General features: G+C 47.1%; 1 protein-coding gene across 1 annotated transcript; it reads left to right on the forward strand.

The window, feature by feature from the left end:
- The first annotated feature begins 15,352 nt into the window (after positions 1 to 15,352).
- On the forward strand, positions 15,353 to 16,120 carry LOC102755094 (5-formyltetrahydrofolate cyclo-ligase). The gene is made up of 2 exons (XM_006764613.2): positions 15,353 to 15,862; positions 15,988 to 16,120. Exons 1-2 carry the CDS (start codon positions 15,384 to 15,386, stop codon positions 16,118 to 16,120), a joined length of 612 nt encoding a protein of 203 aa, XP_006764676.1. The 5' UTR covers positions 15,353 to 15,383.
- The last annotated feature ends 4,987 nt before the right edge of the window (positions 16,121 to 21,107 follow it).

A 21,107-nucleotide genomic window follows, 5' to 3' on the forward strand; every position in this document is an offset into this window, starting at 1 on the left:
TTTCATTGTTACAAATTGAACATAATTAAAGCATAGTGATTCATCACAAAAACAATATGTAATTATATATGTGTTTTCCGATGGTCTTAGGCGACCCCTGTGAAAGAGTCGTTCGACCCCCAAAGGGGTCGCGACCCACAGGTTGAGAACCGCTGTCTTAAATAGACATTAATAAATACTGAGTTGGTAAATCAAAGTATTTGAACTCAGCTCTCATAAAACCAGTGCCGTCCAAAAGAAATGTAACATAAGCCACATTAAAAAGAGTAAAGAGCCCTGCCAGTGTGGCCCAATGGTTGAGCATCGGCCTATGAACCAGGAGGCCATGGTTTGATTCCCGGTCTGGGCATAGGCCCAACTTGTGGGCTCAGTCCCCAGTATGGGACGGGCATCAGTGATTCTCTCTCATCATTGATGTTTCTATCTCTCCCTCTCCCTTTCTCTCTGAAATCAATAAAAATATACTTAAAAAATAGACACTTTAAGTGAAATACACTTTATCTAATATGTCCAAAATACTGTTACTTCATCACGTAACCAATATAAAATTCATTAGTGAGACACTTTACATTCTTATTTTCACACACTGTCTTTGAAATGTGGTGCAGAGTTCACACTGACAGCTGTCTCCCTTCAGACTGGCTGCATTTCAAGTCTCTGTGGCCACAGGTGGCTACTGGCTACCATAGTGGATGGGTGGGTGGTGCCATGTCAGACTGTGACTCCAGGAGTGTGGGGACTTGGTCATTCACCTCATTCCCCACTAATGTTTGTTGACTGACTAGATGATAGAAGGCAGTCTCCGGTCCTCGGGGAACCCCTGTTGAAAGACATGACGTGCTCCTAACAATAAATCCAAATAAATGAATCCCATTATCTAGAATCCTTCTGTTCCTTGCACACTACACCCTGGCTCTGGCCTGGACTGCTGAGCATTTCACCAGTTACTAACTCACTGGAAACAGAAACCACTAGCCACTTCAGGCAGAGAGCGAGTTCTTTGGGGAAACTGATGGCAGAGGCATCTGAAAGGCGGAAGAGCACAGAGAGGAGTGTCACCCAGAAATCGGGAAGGAGCTGTCACCTGGACGGAGCCCAGGAGCCCGTCAGTCCGCACCACCTCACTGCTGGAGGGGTTGTCACTGCGGCCCTGGTACCAACAGAACTGCTGGGGTCTACGAAGCCTGCCCAAGGCCTCCTGCCTTCTCCCCACTGGCAGAACCTACGCAGAAACCAGTTGGCCAGGGACTCTGGAAAGTATTATTTCCAGGCTCCAGCCCCCTGAAAACAGAGATGGCTAGGCAACTGGGGATGGAGGAGGGGATGGAATTGAGCAGCTGATCTTATCGCTGCTTCCTCTGAGAAGAACACCCTTCCCATGCTCTCCACCTTGGAACTCTTACTCAGCCTTCCAAACCCTCCTCCTCTGTGAAGCCTTCCTGGACTGCAGCCAGTGCTTCAACCTCTGGCTCCCCTCAGCACATTGTAGAAGGCCATTGCCACACTCCGCAGCCTGTTAGAACAGCTGTGTGCGCGCCCTATATTCTGGAGCACCCTGAAGGCAGGATAGGGCTCACACCCCTGGAAGGGGGCCACCAAGTGGACTCAGGACTGCCAACTCTGGCTCCCAGCTCTAACTGCCCACCCCCCACAGGGCAGGTCTGCCAATGCTAGACAGATGCAGAAGCCTCTCTTGAGCAGCCCCTAAGCTGCTCCACCCCGGGGAGCCCACTAGCCAGGAGCCCAGGAAGGAGAAAGGCCCTGCTGGTCACGCAGGCCCACTTTACAGACAGAGAAAATGAACCTGAGATCCTGCTCGCCAAGCCAGATGTGAGGGCCGAGTCTGGGCCCTACAGTACAGTCCGTACGTGCACTGCCACAGGGCAGCTCAGTGCTGCTGGGCCCCCTCCAAGATCGGCTCACAGCCCTGGCACCAGGAGCCTGGGCTCTGGAGTCAAACAGATGCAGGATCAAAGCCTGGCTCTGCCACGGACTCACAGCATGGCTTCAGGCAGGTTCTCAGCCTCTCTGTGCCTCCTGGTCCTCCTCTATTGAGTGAGGATGAGATGGTGTCTGCTTTCATGGCCAACGTGCAGGTCCAGGAAAGTGGTGCACGGAAAACAGAGCTGCACCTGGCACATTGCAACCCTAATACCCACCTTTTCTCAGGGTCAGGAACCATCATGTGCACCGAGTCACTTGCTCTTCAAACAGCCGAGTCATGTGTCCCCCCAGTTTTATAGCTCTCACTGCAGAGCTGGACTTGAACCCAGGCTGCCTCTATCCCCAGAACACAGCCGAGCCCAGAGGAGGCCCAATTTCCACTGAGCTCTCCTTCCCAGATGGTTCCAGAACACGTGGGCAGAGGCCTCCACACAGCCCTGGTGGCCATCGTGGTGTCTGATTGGGGCCATCTTCCCACCCCCAGAGTTCCTCTCCTCTCCAGCTGCTCTTGTTTGCCTAGGATGCCTGCCAGCTCACCCCTTGGCCTCAAGCCAAGTCCAGAATAACAAAATGTTGATAGAATTTAAGAAGGAGCAGCTGTGGGTAAAGGGCCAGGACACAGCCCCCTGGAGGCATGTGCGCCGTGAGGCCGGGACTGGGTCAGCGCACTCTCCTGGCCTCCCTGCTTCCCTGCCCCACAGGCCCGGGCACAGACGCAGAAACACACAACTGGGCAACTGTGAAGCCCTGTGTTCTGTTTTAAGAGCCGAAATCCAAAGGGACCCATTAAAAGCAGAAAAGATGAAAAAAAATGATGATGCATCATCCCTAGCCTTGGCTCAGTGGATAGAGTGTCCACCCACAGACTGACGGGTCCCAGGTTTGATTCCGGTCAAGGGCACGTACTTTGGTCTCAGGCTCGATCCCCAGCCCTGGTCGGGGCACACAAGCAGGAGGCAACCAATTGATGTGTCTCTCTCACATTGGTGTTTCTCTCTCTGTCTCTCCCCCTCCTTTCCACTCTCTCTAAAAATCAATGGAAAAATATCCTGGGGTGAGGATTAACAACAACAAAAAATGATGGCATATCAGCCTTGAGAACACAGGATCTGTAATGACACGCAGCACTGTGCCTCTCACAGACCTCAACAGACACAAAAGACTATTATCAACAGAGCTCCGCTCACATGCAGTCCATGAGCAGGCGGAACTCATCTGTGTGTGAGAAGTCGGGCCGTGTTTTCCCTGGCGGCGGGGAGGAGGGAATGGGATGGTTTGATTTTCTTCATCTGGGTGCTGGGTAAACAGGCACTCAGCCTGTGAAAATGTGCCAACCGTATTGTTATATAATGGTCCTCTCTTTGTATGTCTGGTCTACTTCCAACAAATTTCAAAACATTTGGTTTTCAGAGGTTTTAAACTTAAGTCCAGACGGGGGATGGAGGAGAGGGGCTCAGCTCCAGAGTTCTCTCCATTCTTCTTCTGGGAGAGGGACCCCAGTAGGTACACCTCCAGGGACACTGTGAGGCTTAAACAAGATGTTACGCATGTGAACACGAGACTGCAGGGCTAGGGCTTGTGCGTCTCATTTGCTGTGAACAGCGTGAGGCACATCCGTCAGCAATGAACACGTTGAATGAGTAAACGTAAAGCTGGGCTTTTGTCATCTCAGCCAATCTTCAGAACAGGCCATAGAGAGGATCATCCCATTTCCCCACTGAGGAAACGAAGGTGCAGAGATGTCAGACAGCTCACTCGACGTCACCCAGCAAGCCGGTGGTGGAGCAGGAATTTAGAATCCGTTGACCCTCTCAACCACAGCATCTCACAGAAAGACCTGGAAAGTGGAAGGGAGGACTTGATCCCCAGACCCCAGGCAATGAACATGGCAAGTCTTTCCCCATCAGCATCCCAGAGTCTGAGAAAGCCAGACTAGAGGCTGGGCTCATGAACAGTTACCGCATGACCCAGCAATTCCACTCCAGGTATACACTCAAGGGAAGTGAAAGCATTATGCCCACACTAAACTGATGCACAAGTGCTTATAGCAGCATTATTCATAACGGCTAGCCACATTTCATAGTAGCCAAAAAGTCCATCAACTGATGAATGTATAAATAAAATGTGGTATATCCCATAAAACAAAATATTCAGCAATAACAATGAGTAAAGTACAAGTACACACTACAACATGGATGAACCTTGAAAACATTATACTCAATGAAAGAAGCCAGTCACAAAAGACCCCATGTTGCATAATTTCATTTATATGAAATGTCCCGAAGAGGCAAATCTATACATATAAAAGGCTAATATGCAAAGGATCCCCTCAGGAGTTTGACTGGGAGACCGGGAGTTCGCTCACTCGCTATGATGTGCGCTGACCACCAGGGGCTGGGAATAAAGGAACGTCCCAGCAGGCATCTGGAGGCCCCGATTGGCCCTGATCACCAGCCAGGCCTAAGGACCCTGCCTGTGCATGAATTCCATGCACTGGGCCTCTAGTATATAGAGAAGAGAGTAGATTGGTGATTGCCTGGGGTTGGAGGGATTGGGGGACTGGGAGTGGGTAATGGCTTAGGGTATTGGGGTTTTTTTTTGGGGGGGGGGTAATAGCATTAAAGCAGATGGCCAGTGCGAGGTGAGTTGTGCCAGGAGAGACCAGGGCTCGGGGCAATGGGACCAGCACGGCAGTCATGAACAGGTTGCTAGGCATCACCAGCACTAACTTGCTGGGCCCTCACAACATACTGTGTGAGCAGGAGCTGGCATTGCCTCCTCCACCCTGAAGGGAGGAAGCTGAGGCCCAGAGAGGTTACATGACATATCCAAGGTCACACAGCCAGAAAATAGTGGAGCCAGGACACCAACCAGGCAGGCTGGCTCCACAGCGTTTGCTCCTCACCTCCTGCTCTGTTGTCCTCTGTCACGTGACCTGGGTTTATGAAATTAGAGGGTCTTTGACAAGGAAGTCAGAGAAGGCCTCTTTGAGAAGCTAATGAGAAAGCTGATCCCTTAAGGAAGAGGAGTTAGGCCAGGAAAGTGGGGTGGGCGGGGAGCAGAGGTGGCGAGGGCCAGGCAGAGGCCATTTCCCAGGAAGCCGATGACGCGGAGCTCTGGGACCCTCACTTGCACAGCCGGCCACACAGTAGGGTCTGAAGCAGCTGCTGCGGCTCCAGGCAGGACCAGAGCCAGGTCGCTATCAGGAAGCATTTCCATGTAAGCGCTTCTGGGAGATCTCAGAAGAAAGAAATCTGAATCTTGAAAATCCCCGGCAATTTGCTGTGATTTCTTTTCACATTCTTAATAAATATTCACTTTTAAAAAAAATATATATATTTTATTGATTTTTTACAGAGAGGAAGGGTGAGGGATAGAGAATTAGAAACATCAATGAGAGAGAAACATCGATCAGCTGCCTCCTGCACACTCCCTACTGGGGATGTGCCCGCAACCAAGGTACATGCCCTTGACTGGAATCGAACCCGGGACTCTTCAGTCCGTAGGCCGACGCTCTATCCACAGAGCCAAACCGGTCAGGACTAAATATTCACTTTTGTACCCAATTTTATATTCATCATTTTATATCCTTTTTCTTAAAGATGGTGCCCCCAAATTAAAATGAAAACCATGGTGTTTTAACGGCAATCATGAGCCAGGGTGCCAAGCGTCCTCCCACCAGAGTGGGTAAAATAAAGAGCCCACACACAGTTTCAGTGGAGACACGGACCCACGGACTGTCAGGAGAAGAGGGGGATGGAAGGACCACCTTGGAAAGCTATCTGCAGTATCGTCTCAAGCAGACGAACGTTCATTTCCTACGAGGCTGCAATTCCTCCCGTGATGTTTACCCAACAGAAATGCCAAGTCTGTGTGTCCTCCGAAAACATGTGCAAGAATGTCCATAGCAGCCTTTTCTTACAATATCCCAGAGCTGAAAACAACCTGAACGTCCAGCGCTGGCAGGATGGTATGTACATTGCGGTGTAGGCATTCAACATAACAGTATAAGAAGGAGAAAGGACAAGCTGCAGCTACGTGCACGATTGCTGGAATCTCACAAACACGTTCCACAGAAGATGCCAGACAGGGGTGCACACTGAATGTTTTTGTTCCTCTGAAGTTCACCGCCAGGAAAAACTCCTCTATGATGTGAGAAGGCAGTGGTTACCGTCAGGGGTCGGGTAGCAACCAAAAGGGGATCCAGGGGAGCAGCTGGGGTACTGGTTCGCACGGCGTGTTCAGTTTGGGGAATTCATAGAGGTGTACGCTTACGGTGTGAGCCTTTTCTATATGCATGTTGTACCTTAATGCGAATTTCCTCGATGTGATAAGCTTCAAGCCCCTGAAAACCTTGACATTCCCCACCCCCACCCTTTAAAGACGTTTATAAGAGCCTAACTGATGACACAGGCCGAGGAGCAAGATCTCACATGCTCTCCGACCTGTCCTTGGGATCAGAGCGGGATTTGGGTTTTATTCTTGTGAAGAGGTTTCCGTTGGAGGGAAGTGAGTGAAAGGTGATATGAGGGAGTAGCGGGGTGAAAGTGGGGACTTAGGCGTGGCTATGGAGAGCCCCAGTGAGCAGAAGGGCAGAGAAGATTTCCTGGGTGGGATCTCAAGGGCAAGGCAGGCGTAGAGGAGGTAGGGGTGGGTGGAGAGGGTTGTTTGGGCAAGGATGGGGAACTGGAATAAGATAAGGGCAACTTGTGTGGGGGCCTAGAGGGTAGAGGGAGGTGTGGTCTCTGATTATTCCACAACCAGTCGGTCACCCTGGCATCACCAGGCCCGGCTCCACCTGGAAGCCAACGCTCCGTTGGCCAACTCCCCCTTCATTCCTTCTCAGGGCTGGCCGGCCTCTCATGGAAACGCTAAGGGGCTCCCAGCCAGAGCTTGGCAGCCACCCAGATCTTTACAGCCCTGGCATGTTGTCTCTCTCGGTCATGAACCTGCTTTTTCTTTCCTCCTTTCCTGTTTTATTGACCCAAGCCTTTGCAGCGGACTTCAAGCTTGACGATGTTGTATCTTGTGTCACTGAGAGCCCGGTAGCCTTCGTGAAGTGGGTGTACTAGCCCGTTGTACAAATGAGGAGAGTGAGTGAGACCTGACCCAGTGAAGTGACTTGGGGCCAAGGCTACCCACCCAGTGAGAGGCAGAGCTAGATGTTAACAATAATAACAACAGAGGCAGACATGATTGGGCAACAAGTGGGGCCAGATGCGGTGCTGAGCACTGTGCATCCATCCCGCCGCCCATTCAGTCCTCACAACGACCCAGTGGGAAAAGTTGCAATTCTTATCAGCCCCTTAAAAAAATTTTGTATTGAAGTCTTACATACATATGCATAAAAGTGTACAGATTATAACAACCTGGAGCGTTTCCACAAACTGAATGCACCCATGTGGGGAAAAAAAAATAGAGCAATTGATACAGCACCCAAAGCACAAGTGATAAAAGAGAAGACTGATAAAATGGACTTCATAAACATTTAAAACTTTTGTATTTCAAAGAACACCATTAAAAATATTGCTAGAAATATTGCTATACATTTACTGTATAGAGTAAATGTTTTCATTTGCCAGAACATGTAACTATTTTAATTTTCTGTAACCTAATGACATAGGTTCAAAATGTGCAAAACAAAAAAATTGATAGAGCTCTAAGGAGAGATACACAAATTCAAATCATTATGGAAGGTTCACTACATCTCTCTCAGTATTTGACAGAACATGAAGACAGGAAGTCAGTATGGATATAGAAGATGTATTTACTGGGTAAGTTATACTGCAGTAACATAAAGATCCAAAGTTTTGGTGGCTAAATACCCCACAGGTTCATATTTCACACGGAGTCCAGTGGAGTCAGGCAATTGCCAGGGCTATTCTCCTCCATGCAGTGACCCAGGGACCCAGGCTCTCCCATCACGTGTTTCTGCCAATTTATCCTATGGTTTCCACAGATGCTTCTCAAGAAGAGAAAGTGGGAAGATAGCACGAGCTTTAAATGCCTCGACCCAGAAGTTACATGTCTCACTTCCATTCATATCTCTTTTTATATATGTATATATTTTGTTGATTTTAGAGAAAGAGGAAAGGAGAGAGAGATTGCATACATTGGTTGATTCTCGTACGTGCCCCAACTGAGAATTGAACCCACAACCTTGGCATATCAGGATGATGCTCTAACCAACTAAGCTATTCCGCCAGGGTCCATTTACATCTCTTAAGCTAGAACTGGTCACGTGGTCTCTCCTACCTCCAAGGGTACTGAGAAATGTAGTTTGCTGATGTCCCTAGAAAAGAGAGAGAACCAGGTAGGAGTGAGCATTTGCAGACTCTATTTACTGGATTTCAACAAAACAATGAACAAGATTGGCCTAATGGACATACATAGATAACTCTGCATCCAATACCTTATTTTCAAGCACATATCACAATTTGCCAAATTTGACTATAACTTGGCTATAAAGCCGGTATTACGAAATTTTAAAGAATACAAATCACATGGAGCATGTTATCTAAATAGCTATTCATTATAACTGAAGTATAAGTCAATAATGAGATGATTCAAAATTTTCCATATGCTAAGGAATTTAAAAATATACTTCTAAATAACCCAAAAATTAAAGAAGAACTCATAAAGGAAGCCAGAAAAGATTTGAATCAATTGATAACAAAGAAAATCCGTATCAAAATTTGTAGGTGTAGGTAAATAAGTACATAGAAGGAAATTTTGTAGTTTTAAATGCATATGTCAGAGAAGAGCTGAAAATTGATAAAATAAACCTTTACGTCAAGAAGTTTGAAAAATCATATTAAAACAAATATAATGAAAGTAAGAAAAAGTAAGTAATAAAGGCAAGAACAGGAATGAATAAAATAAGAAAGCAAAAATTAAAACAGAGTTAATCCAACAAAGCCAAAAGTCAGATCTTTGAAAAGACAGCAAAATTGACAATCTCCTGAATAAAATTTCCCTAGAGAAAAACAGAAATGGCACACACACATACACACACACAAAACCCACACACAATATTAGGAATAAAAAGTGGGACATCACTATAGATGCTACCAACATTACAGAAAAAAGAGGATGTTTTGAACAACTTTGAGTCAATACATTTGAAAATTTAAATGAAATGAACATCTGAGAAAGGTATAAAATGTTAATTTTGACTCAAGACAAAACAGAAAAACTAAGAAATCCTCTATCAGTGAAGGATTCTGAAATACCCTTTCCAAAAATGAAACTTGAACTCTAGATTGCTTCACTGACAAGTTCCAACATCCAAAGATGACACAATTTTAGTCTTTGACAATCTCTTCCAAAGAAAAGAGAAAGAGGGGACAGCCCCCAATTCATTTTATAAGGCTAACATCACCTACACACCAGAATAGGACAAAGATATGGGGGCAGGGGGAAGAAAAGAAAAAAAATTACAGGCCAATTTTGCTCGGAAACTTGAATGAAATATCCTTAATAAAGTGTGAACCACAGAAATCCATCAATCTATAAAAAAGTACCACAACCAAAATGAGCTAATCACAGGAACTCAGGGTTGATTTTTTAAAATTATATTTTATATTTATGGCAGAGATTATTACATCCCTCCCCCCTTTTCCCTCCTTTGCCCTCCTCCATCCAAACCCCACCCTCCCCTCCCTCTGGCCCTCATCACATTGTTATCTGTGTACATGTATGTTCTTTGGCTGTTCTCTCAATCTTCTATTCCATCCACTCCACCCACCTCCCTTCTGACATTTGTCAGTCTGTTCCATGTATCCATTCCTCGTGTTCTGTTTCGTTCATCCATTTATTTTGTTCATTAGATTCCACATATAAGTGAGATCATATAGTATTTGTCTTTGACTGGCTTATTTCACTTAGCATAATCATCTCCAGGTCCATCCATACTGTCACAAAAGGTAAGAATTCCTTCCTTTTACAGCTGCATAGTATTCCGTTGTGTAAATGTACCACAGCTTTTTTACTAGTATCCAATCATCTACTGGTGGGCATTTGGGCTCTGTCCAGATCTTGGTTATAAACATAAGGGTGCATATATTTTTTCTGATTGGGTTTCGGGATTCTTAGGATACAGCCCCAGAAATGGGATCACTGGGTCAAAAGGCAGTTCTATTTTTAATTTTTTGAGAAAACTCCCTACTGTTCTCCACAGTGGCTGTACCAGTCTGCATTCTCACCAACAGTGCACTGGGGTTCCCTTTTCTCCACATCATCTCTAGCACTTGTTGTTTGTTGATTTATTGATGGTAGTCACTTTGGCAGGTGTGAGGTGATACCTCTTTGTACTTTTAATTTGCATCTCTCTGATGATTAGTGATGTTGAGCATTTTTTCATATATCTATTGGCCCTATGTATGTCCTCTTTGGAGAAGTATCTATTCAGGTCCTTTGCTCATTTTTCAGTTGGATTGTTTGTCTTTTTGGTGTTGAGTTGTATAAGTTCTTTATATGCTGTTTTGGAAATTAACCCCTTATCAGATGTATCATTGGCAAAAATGTTCTCTCATACAATGTGTTCTCTTTTTCTTTGTTAGTGGTTTCTTTTGCAGTGTAAAAGCTTTTTAGTTTGATGTACTCCCGTTTGTTTATTTTTTCCTTTGTTTCCCTTGCCTAAGAGACATTTTGGCAAAAATACTGCTCTGAGAGATGTCTGAGATTTTACTACCTGTATATTCTAGGATTTTTATGGTTTCATGACTTAAATTTAAGTGTTTTATCCATTTTGAGTTTATTCTTGTGTATGGTGTAAGCTGGTGGTCTAGTTTCATTTTTTTTTGCATGTATCTGTCCAATTTTCTCAACACCATTTATTGAAGAGACTGTCTTTACTCCATTGTGTACTCTTACCTCCTTCATCAAATATTAATTGAGCATAATGGCTTGGGTCAATTTCTGGGGTCTCTGTTCTGTTCCATTGATCTATATGCCTGTTTTTGTACCAGTACCCGGCTGTTTTGATTACAATGGCTTTGATATCCAGTATTGTGATCCCTTCAACTGCATTCTTCTTTCTCAAGATTGCTGAGGCTCCATTCATGTAATTCAGCACATAAACTGATAAAAGGACAAAAAACAACATGCAAAAGACCATTTGATAAAATATTGATATTTATTCATGATTTTAAAATTAAAAAATAATGTGGGAAATTATTAATAGAATTCAATTTCTTTAATCTAATAAAGATTATGTCTGCAGCTAACAATTCATGGTAAAATATTGCAAGCTTCTCTTTTTGAGACCAGAGACAAGTCAAGGATGTTCACAGCACCCATTTTTTTCAACATTTTATTGGAGGTCTCACTAGGGCAGTAAGGTGAGAAAAAGAAATAAAAGGGGTAAGATTTAGAGAAGAAATAAAAGTCATTTTTCAAAAGTGTGGGCAAAAGAGGGTTCTACAGAAAGTAACCTCACAGGGTGATCTGAGCATAAATTCCTAAGTAGGCAGGTCTGGTGAGCAGTCTTGCCCCAGGCCCAAAGCTTCTTTAGTAAAAGGTTTATCTTTGCTTTCAGCAAGCCCTGTCCATCGTTCTTGTGCATGGAGGTTAACACACCTTTAACATGCCAGAGTAATTGTCTTTCCAGACCCCTGGGAAGCAACCACCCTCAAGGAAGCACATAATTTTGCTAACTATCCCATAATCCAATCCCTGCCTGGTTTTCCCCCACCTTCGTGTAATCTTCCTTTCATTCCCTCCTTAACTCCCAATGCATAAAAGAAGCTGTGGAGCCCTAGCCGGTATGGCTCAGTTGGCTGGGCATCACACGGAAAGGTCTGGGCACATGGCCGGGTTTCAGGCTCCATCCCTGGTGGGGGCTGTGCAGGAGGCAGCTGATCAATGTTGTGTTCTCACATGATGCTTCTCTCTTCTTCCTTCCTTCCTTTCTCTCTAAAAATCAATAAACTTTTTTTTTTTTAAGAAGAAGCTGCAAAACTGTCACTCTCCTGAGCATTTGAGATCTGGCTTCCTGGCAATTGTCAGTTTGGGCTCAAATAAATTCATAAAAATTATCTGTAAGTTCCTTATGACAACAAAGGTGATATAATTATGTATAGAGAAACCTCAAAATAGTTGACCACGATGTTATCCAAATGAACACGAAGATTTAGTGTTTGTATTAGAGACAAAATAAATATATTAAAAATATGTTTCCATACAACAACCCACTGAGTTAGTGGATGAAGCCACTAAGGGCAAGTTTTGCACTTGGGGGCGAGAAGCTGTTCTTAACATTCAGAGAGGAACCTATGGAAACAGGCCCTTCCTTGTGTGAGTGAGCTCCCCATCACCGGAAGGGTTCAAGCAGGGACAGGATGGGCTGCGTCCAGGGGTGCTGGGAAAGAACCTGGGCTCGAGTGAGAGGCTGGCCCTCCCCAGGCTGGACCTCAGCTCTTCTTACACTCAGCCCCCGGAGTGGCCTTTCTCCTCTCTTTTGGCTCCGCTCAGTCAACTTAATCCTTCTGGTAAACGCGTAAAACGCGCCAGGATTTATAACGCCAGGAAATGTTTGTAACAAGTCTTAATCTTATCGGGGTCGACTCCCCTCTCCCAGGCTCTGCTTTCAGAGAAAACCCACAACGGTTATTTCTCTTCCCCTTTCCCCTGCCCCAGCCCCAGCAGACTTACTTCCTAGTCCCGGTTTTCTGCGGGGCGCACAGCTCCCTGAGGGTGGTGGGTGTTGGGCTGGGGGCTTGTCCATAAGCACAAAGGGTAAAGCTCACTCTGTTCATAGGCTCCCTACTGCTAAGAGTCCTGGGTCTTCAACACCACAGACTCCGTTTACAGAGGCAAATCCTTGCACACAGTGCCACAGAGAGCACTTCCTAGGTGCCCAGGGTTGTGCTAAGGGCTGTATGCATTTGACTTCTCCAAGTCACCCATCCATCCCAGGAGGTGGGTCTATTACTAGCTCCCTGGGTCCCACAGTAAGTGGGACTTGGGACTGGAACATTGTAGGTTCAGACCACACATTCTGAAACCCCACGCTACCTGGTTTGAACAACACGCAGCAGTAGAGCTGCTCTCTTTGGAGTCAGGCAGCCTTGCACTTTCCAGCCACATGACCTTGGACCTCGGTTTTCTCACGTGCAGAATGGGGCGCAGAGGCATTTCTGCTTCTCGGGGTCATTGAGAAGGGTTATCAATGAATGAGATGGTGAATGTAAGGGCTCATCACACAGGGTGCTCCAGACATGTTGGTTGTGGTTATTGGCAGTTTCTGGGGTCTGGACTCTCCAAGCTCAGAGCTGGAGCCATGAGCTTGGGAGCTGAGGCAGCCCGATCCTGCCAGGGGAACGGCCATGGCCAAACCGGCACTACTTGCAGCTGGCGCACTGTGGACAGATGCAGAGAGGCGAGGCTGTTAATAAATCTGTCGGCTTCCAGGATGCCCCGCTGCGGGCCCCTGCTCTGACAGGCACCACAGGATGGGGGGTGGGGGAGGGTAGCTGGCAGCAGAACCAAGTGTTGGCTGAGCCGCTAGATAATCTGTAATGAACTGTCTCTTGAGCTAGAAGCATTAACCTTGCTCCCCCCAACCCCTGCCCCCCAGGCCTAGGCTCTGGGGTTAACCCCTTTCTTCCCAGCCCCAGGGGAGCTGAGAGCACAGCTTGTGTGAAGGAGGGCTATATTGATTATCTATTGCCACCTAAGAGATTACCCCCAAACCTAGCAGCTGGGAGTAACGAACATTAGCCCCGCAGCTTCTGTGTGGTGGGAATCTGCAAGTGGCTTCCATGGGTGGTTCTGACTCAAGGTTTTTCACGAGGTTGCAATCAAGGTGTTGTCCTTGGTGGCAGTCACCTCTCAAGGCTTGACGGGAGCGGGGGATCTGATTCCAAACTCACATAGCTGTTGGCAGTCCTCCCTCCCCAATAGCCATTCCCAAGAGCGGTCACACGGGCCTCCCCACAGGGCCACCTCTTCTTGTCAAGAAAGCTGGCCTCCCCCCACGCCAGCAATGAAGAGAGAGCAAGAGGGGCACCCACCATGGAAGGCACAGTCCCTTTATAACCCAGCCTCTTCATCCATCACTGCTGACATATTGTGTTTGTTCCCTGCAAGTCACTGAGTCCAATCCACTCAGGAGGGAATGACACAGGGTGTGAAAAACAGGAGTAGGGGACCATTGGGTCATCTCAGAAGCTGCTGCCTCGGGGGCTGCTCCTGGGACACACACAGACCTAAGTCCGGCTCACCTCCAGGTGCTCCTGCCCAGAGAGCCAGGAATTGGTCTCAACTCCTCATCCCACCTATTGCCAAGCCTTGTTGGTTCAATAACCTAAATAGCTCTCAAGTCTGACCACTTGCTCTCTCTTGACTGTCACGGCTCCAGCCAGGCCCCCATTGTATTGCACCTGGCTGTGGCCACCATGTCACCACTTCTGCACTTGTCCCCCTGCATATATTCTGCTCCCTTCGATCACCACCCATCCCTATCACCGTCATCTGAGTCTTCCTAATAATAGTCAGCGGAGTCTTTTCCGATTGGACCATGTCTTTCCTTGCTGAAAACCCTTCTGAGGCTTCCCACATTCTCAGCACGAAGACCCACGTTCTCTCCATAGACATCAAGACTCTGCGAGGTCTGGCTCACCTGAACCTCGACAGCCTCACCTCGAAACACTGTCTTCTTTCAGTGCCCTGAACGTGCTTTGTGCCCTCCTGGCACAGACTTGGCGCATGCTGTTCCTCTCCCAGGAATGCTTTTCTTGTCCCGTTCACTTAGGTGACCCCTCATCACCCTCTGGATCTTGGCTCAAGAGTTGCTTCCTTACACAAGCTGTCCCCATCCAGCCCTGACTTGGCGCAGTCTCCTGTTGAAAACGACCTCATGTCATAGCACTTTGCTAGGCACACTGTTCTCTATCTGATTGGTCCCTGTCTGTGTCCCCTCAACAACACTGTAAGTGCCACGAGGGCAGGGACTGTATATGGTTTTGCCAGCTGCATCCCTAGTGCCTATCACCAGTAGGTGCTTAAGAAACACCCATTGAACATTTAAAAAAAAATCCTCAGCCAAGGGTATGCTTTTTAAAAATTAATTTTAGAGAGGGAGGATGGGAGAGAAATATCGATGTGAGAGTTACATTGATCAGTTGCCTCCCATACACGCCCTAAGAAGGGATCAAACCCACCACCTCAGTATGTGTCTTGATCGGGAATCGAACCCGCAACCTTTTGGTGCATGGGTCGACACTCCAACCAACTGAGCCACCCTCCAGGGCACATCTGTTGAATTTTTAAAAAATTAAAATTCTTGTGATAAAACCACAACTTTAAAAAACACGAATTCATAGAGCGTGTCTGGGCGCTGGAAGGCGCGAGGCCCCGAGGGAAGGCGGCTGTGAGGATGGCGGTGAGAGGGCGGAGCGGCGTTCCCGCGGAGGCCGGTGCGGCGGTGCGGCGACGAGATGGCCTCCGTGGGGCCAACGCTGGTGCTGAGGCGGGAGCAGGTGATCGCCCACAGTCAGTATCAGAAGTCCCAGCGAATCTCCATCTTCCTGAGCATGCAGGACGAAATCGAGACCGACGAGATCATCAAGGACATCTTCCGCCGCGGCAAGACCTGCTTTATCCCCCGGTACCGGTTCCAGAGCAACCACATGGACATGGTGAGGTTGGCGTCGCCCGAGGAGATCGCTTCGCTTCCCAAAACATCCTGGAATATTCCTCAGCCCGGCGAGGACGAGGCGCGGGAGGACGCCTTGTCGACAGGTGAGCACGCGGTACCAGGATTGACATGCTCGGTGCTGGGAGACTGTGATGAGTTCTTAGACCTCTGTGCCGCGGGTGATGTTTGGGTCTTTGGGGGTCGCTTTCCCTGTCGGGACAAATTTGTGTTCTACTTGTATTCCACGACACCCACATTGCCTGACTTGGGGTGCCCTCTGTAAGCTGTGAGAGTCAGCTATAATAATCTCTAGTAAGGTATTAAGACTCTTGCCCTGCCCTGGCCGGTGTGGGAGTAGGGAGTGTGCAGGAGGCAGCTGATTGCTACTACGACACCTTCCTGAGGCGCTGTGAGCAGCTCCAGCAGGCGAGGCCCTACACCGTGGCCTTGGCGTTCAAGGAGCAGATCTGCGATCAGGTCCCCGTGGACGAACACGACATGAAGGTAGACGAAGTCCTCTACGAAGACACCCCCTGAGTCCCGCTCCCGCAGCCCGACACACGGGGTGCGGGCCTGAGAGAGGGGCACACAGAAGATGCACAAGTCCCGTCCGGGGTCCGTCAAAATTGCACACCACTGGGAACACGGGCTGCATTGTTTTATTATAATTATAAGATACATAACCCAAAACCACCTTTAAAAATTAATAGAACGGCCCTGGCCGGTTTGCCCTAGTGGATAGAGCGTCGGCCTGCGGACTGAAGGGTCCCAGGTTCGATTCCTGGTCAGGGCACATGCCTGGGTTGCGGGCTTGATCCCCAGTTTGGGGCATGCAGGAGGCAGCTGATCCATGATTCTGTCTCATCACGGATGTTTCTCTCTCTCTCCCTCTCCCTTCCTCTCTGAAATCAATAAAAAATATTTTTAAAAAATTTAAAAACAAAACAAAACAAAACACGAATTCATTACAACCACAGATCTCCAGGGCTCAAAGGGGGTTCAGAAACCTTTCCTTGTTTTTGGAAGAGGAAACTGAGGCCCAGGGACAGGGAAGGATTTCCCGGGCTGCAGGGTGAGTGAGAACAGAGAGGAGAAGCCAGTCCTCTGATGACCCCTCACCTGCCATTGTCCATCTGCCATAAGCCCCATTTGCCTATCACCACCTGAACTTCCCGCTGACACTTGGTAGATGCCAGCGATCACTTCCATTAGCCTTAAGGGCTGGGCACCTTCGGCAAAACCTCCTTTCTGGTAAATTCTTTTCTTAGTTTTGGAACTCCTTAAAAATGCATGACTGGTCCTGAAAACAGTCTTTTCACCCCAAATCAAGAACCAGCCCAGCTTTTGAAAAGTCAACATTTTGGGTTCCTCCCATATGGAGCCCTAACCATTTGAGTGTGCCAGGACGTGAGGTAATCTGGCCAATTGCAGAAGAAACTGAGGCCAGAGAAGGCCAGAGGCTTTCCCAAGGTCACACACATAATCAGTGGCAGGACAGGGACTAGATCCCGGGCCTCCCCTTCTCATGCCAGCGCTCCTGTCTCTACAGCCGGCGGCAAGTAGGGGACCAGATTAACTTGAAGGCACCTGCAAACTCTGATCCGAGACTAAGAGACCCTCCTCGGAAACGGGTCCTTCCTCAGACGATGGTCAGCTTTGCAGTCTTAGATCCTCTGCGGAGAGTAACTCTCGACTTGCAAAAGTGGCAACCTGGCGATTCAAAGCAAACAAGCAAATGCACTAATACTGTGAACAAACCGGTATTGCAAAAACAAAGTGGTATTGAAAAAATGCCCACCTGGTATTCAAATGACGTGCCAGTATTGAAAAAGAATGAGAGATTTTTACATACAAATCCAGGGTTTCCACCTTCTCAAAGAAAAATCAGACAATCTGGCAACACTTGCTCTGCCTCCTGTCATGCGGACACTTGGTTGAACTGCATAGCGGTTGTCACACACTCACCTGCCCACAGCTGCCCAAACTCCCTCCTTTCCGTTGCCTGCCCAGGCCACGAGGCATTAGAGTTTGTGGCATCTATTCTACTGGATTTGAGGCTCCCTGGGAAGTGGTCCCATAGGTTCTGTTTGATGTCTCCAGGGACAGGGAGCTCAATGCCAGTCTACTCCAAGACTGGTCAAGGAGATGGTGGTGGGGAGGGAGAGCTGGATTTGAATCACGGTGTATCTGAATCCATGAATAACAGGTCATGCCGGAATGTAATTCCAGAGCCTAATAAACTTTAATTGCCTCATAACCAGGTCTCTCTATGCTTGTTTTGGCTGAGGCAGGTACTAAAGCCACTCTTGGGAATGACTTGACAGACTTCTAGTCCATCGAAATGAAGTCCAGATGCCATTGCATTCAGGGCAAACCAGGGGCTAGGTCTGGATAGCCCTTTTGAAGTTGCAAGGCCAGCTGCCGCTGATATCAAAAAAGGGGTTGCAGGTCCACCTTTGGATTCTTGAGCAATGACAGCTCTCAAATTGCCTTTGTGACCTTGCCAGGAGCTGTCACCACCACCCATGTTTCATAATCTATGGGAGGAGTGAGGCGGGGGGGCAGGGGGGGTCTTCTAGCAATGTGAGGCCGCTGAGCACTTCATCAAGAGGCAGAAGCAGGGCAGATACTCTTAATCGAGTTCTTGGCAAGCGTCACACTGGAACTTTAAAATAGCGATGGCTTTGTTCCCACCACACTTATCAGTAACCATATCTCCATGCCAACAGAATCATTAGAGGCCAGGACTATTAGCTCTGGGAGGAACCAATGTGTTTTATCTTGTCCAACTCTCTACCGTCATCGAGAAGCTCCCTATAGCACCCTAGACAAGAAGGGTAGGCCAGCCCTGAAGAGCAACAAGTCTTCCTCAGGAGTCAGAAGCCCTCCCTACTAACACTTCCATCTCCTGCCCTCAGAGCAAAAGCCATGCTCACCTTCACCTACAGCCCATGGGCATCACCAGACTTGCCCTCCCCTTATCTGCAGACAATCCACTCCAGGACATCTATTCCTTCCTGGGGGGCCTTTAATTTAAATTTGAGCCTGGCCACCCTCCTGCAATTAGCCAGTGTCCCTCTTCAGCACCTGTACAACAGTTGTAACTTAAGAGGACATAGTTCTTGCTCCAGGACCTACAAGGAAGTAAGGCTGAGCCCAGCTGTGCCACATCCTAGGCTCACATGCCTAGTGTTTCACAGATTGTCTCATATCAGCAAACAGATTTTATTTATTTAACAAATACTTAGTTGGCTTAGCTTACTTTAGTGATATGATTCATTAAATCCCCATGACCTTCTAAGAGCGAGTCCATTATTCTCATCCCCAGTGTACAGATGCTAAAACCAAGACAAGGGAGGTGAAGCCACTCGGCCAAAATGCCAGTTAAGTGAGGACATGTGGACTTGGACGCAGATCACTGGAGTCTGGAGCTGGTGCTCGTTACCTGTCCTTGTCGTGATCAGTGTTGACATGGGGATGAAGGCCTCCAGGGAGACCAGGAAATACCCAGTCTTCCTGATAAGTCAGCCCCACCCTGACTTCTCTGCAGTGATGGAGTTGGGACTTCACTTGAGTTCCAAATTCAGGGCTCTTTGCTCCGGCCTAGAGCATGCGGAGTGGACTAATCTGATTTAACCGAAGTGGAATTCCCTAGGGTAGCAGTATCACCAGATCGTATTCAGAGGAGTGGCTGGCTTGGAGTCCACATGCGTATCTGACAGGACACAATTACCCAGCGGGTTCCTGGGCCAGGGAGAGAACTACCCAACCTAGGTATCTGATATTTAATTATTTTTTTATTTTTTATAACTGACAGTCATATGGGTATTCCCTTGTAGGTATTAATTAGATCCCACATATGAGTGAGATCTTGTGATACTTGTCTTTCTCTGACTGACTTATTTCACTTAACATGATACTCTCCAGGCCCCTCCATGCTGTCTCAGAGGGTAAGAGATTCTTCTTTTTCACTGCTGCATAGTATTCCATGGTGTAAATGTACCGCAGCATGTTTATCCACTCCTAGCTATTGTAAATTGTGCTGCTATGCACATAAGGGTGCACACATTCTTTCTGTAGGTATCTGATACTTTAAAAGTGCACAGGTCAGAAGACCCATTCCCCAGCACTACTCATAGGGGACCCAAGTCTTTCTGATTGAGGACCCCAAAATAAAATAAACAAAAGTTTATTTTAGGAACATGTTAGGAAATACATGGACACCTCATTAATTCATAGCCCAGTAATCTAGAAGTCATCATTAATCCAAATGTGGGCCTGTCTAGTTAGGCTTTTATTCGAATTTTTATCTTTATATACAATCAGTAGAGTTATCTTGGGAGGACACATGTTTACATTGTCCTCTAGGCCAGGGCATCCAGGGGTTAAGCATAAAGATTCCAGTAAACACCCGGGGGGGCGGGGTCTGCATATGCACAGGCTTGTTTGAAAGGTCAAGGAATAATTAGGGGTGCCGCCTTCGACACTCCCCTAAATCCCCTCTAAGTCTGGTTTCTGATAAACAGGGCAGGCAGTCTTCCACACACTTCCCTTTTCTCAGAATGTCCTCCTTACAATTTTCCAAGTCTCATGTGCTCCCCAACAATTCTACTTCATGCCTCTCCACTCTAGCTAACAGAAACTCTGTTCCCAGAGGTAGTGAGCTCTGGGAATTATTTGGCCTACTGCTTTCGTTTGTTCTTTCCCTGGTCTGATGGAGTTTCATCCCACACATGTCCTAATCAGAACTCACTTAAGGATCAAGATTTTCAGAGCTCTATCTCTGTGCAGCTACCTCTTCTTTGTTACTTCTCCCAGCAAATTCTAACCACATCAGTCTTCCTGAACTCTGATCTCTGTCTCCTCAATTCAGTGACACAGTGGGCCTCAGGCTCCCATCTCTGTGCTGCAGGTTGGAGGCACCTTCAGTGAGGAAAATGGGTAATCCCCTCTTCTGTCAGGCTCACAGTTCTCTGCTTCCTGATGTCCAGTGTCTGAAAACATTTGTTTTATAGATCTTATCTGCTTTTTTAGTTGTTTATGGTGGCGGGAAATTCCCATAGCACTCAATCCTTAATGGGTTGAACTTTATACTAGTTCTTTTCATTATTGGTTTATGTTTTAAAATATCATTTAACTAATAGATGGTGATTCATTAAAGATTGTTAGAGACCTTTAAGAAAATTGTGTTTGGAGTTAGTTCATTAATATTTCTGTTTTACAATTCTACCAGAAATCCAGGCTCTGTCAAGATTGTTATAAAATGTTGAGCTAGGAAATGATCTTCAAGGCTAACCCTATTGATCAAAAATTAATTTATTATAGGCATACCTTGGTTTATTGCATTTCACTTTATTGTACTTCACAGATATTGCAATTTTTACAAGCTGAAGGTATGTGGCAACCCTGGGTTGAGCAAGTCTAGTGGCACCATTTTTCCAACAGGCTCAGGTGATGCTTAGCATTTTTTAGCAATAGAGTATTTTTTAATCAGGTATGTACATTGCTTTTTTTTTTTTAGACA

Source organism: Myotis davidii, unplaced genomic scaffold, assembly GCF_000327345.1.
Source record: "Myotis davidii unplaced genomic scaffold, ASM32734v1 scaffold38, whole genome shotgun sequence".
Classification (NCBI taxonomy): domain Eukaryota; kingdom Metazoa; phylum Chordata; class Mammalia; order Chiroptera; family Vespertilionidae; genus Myotis; species Myotis davidii.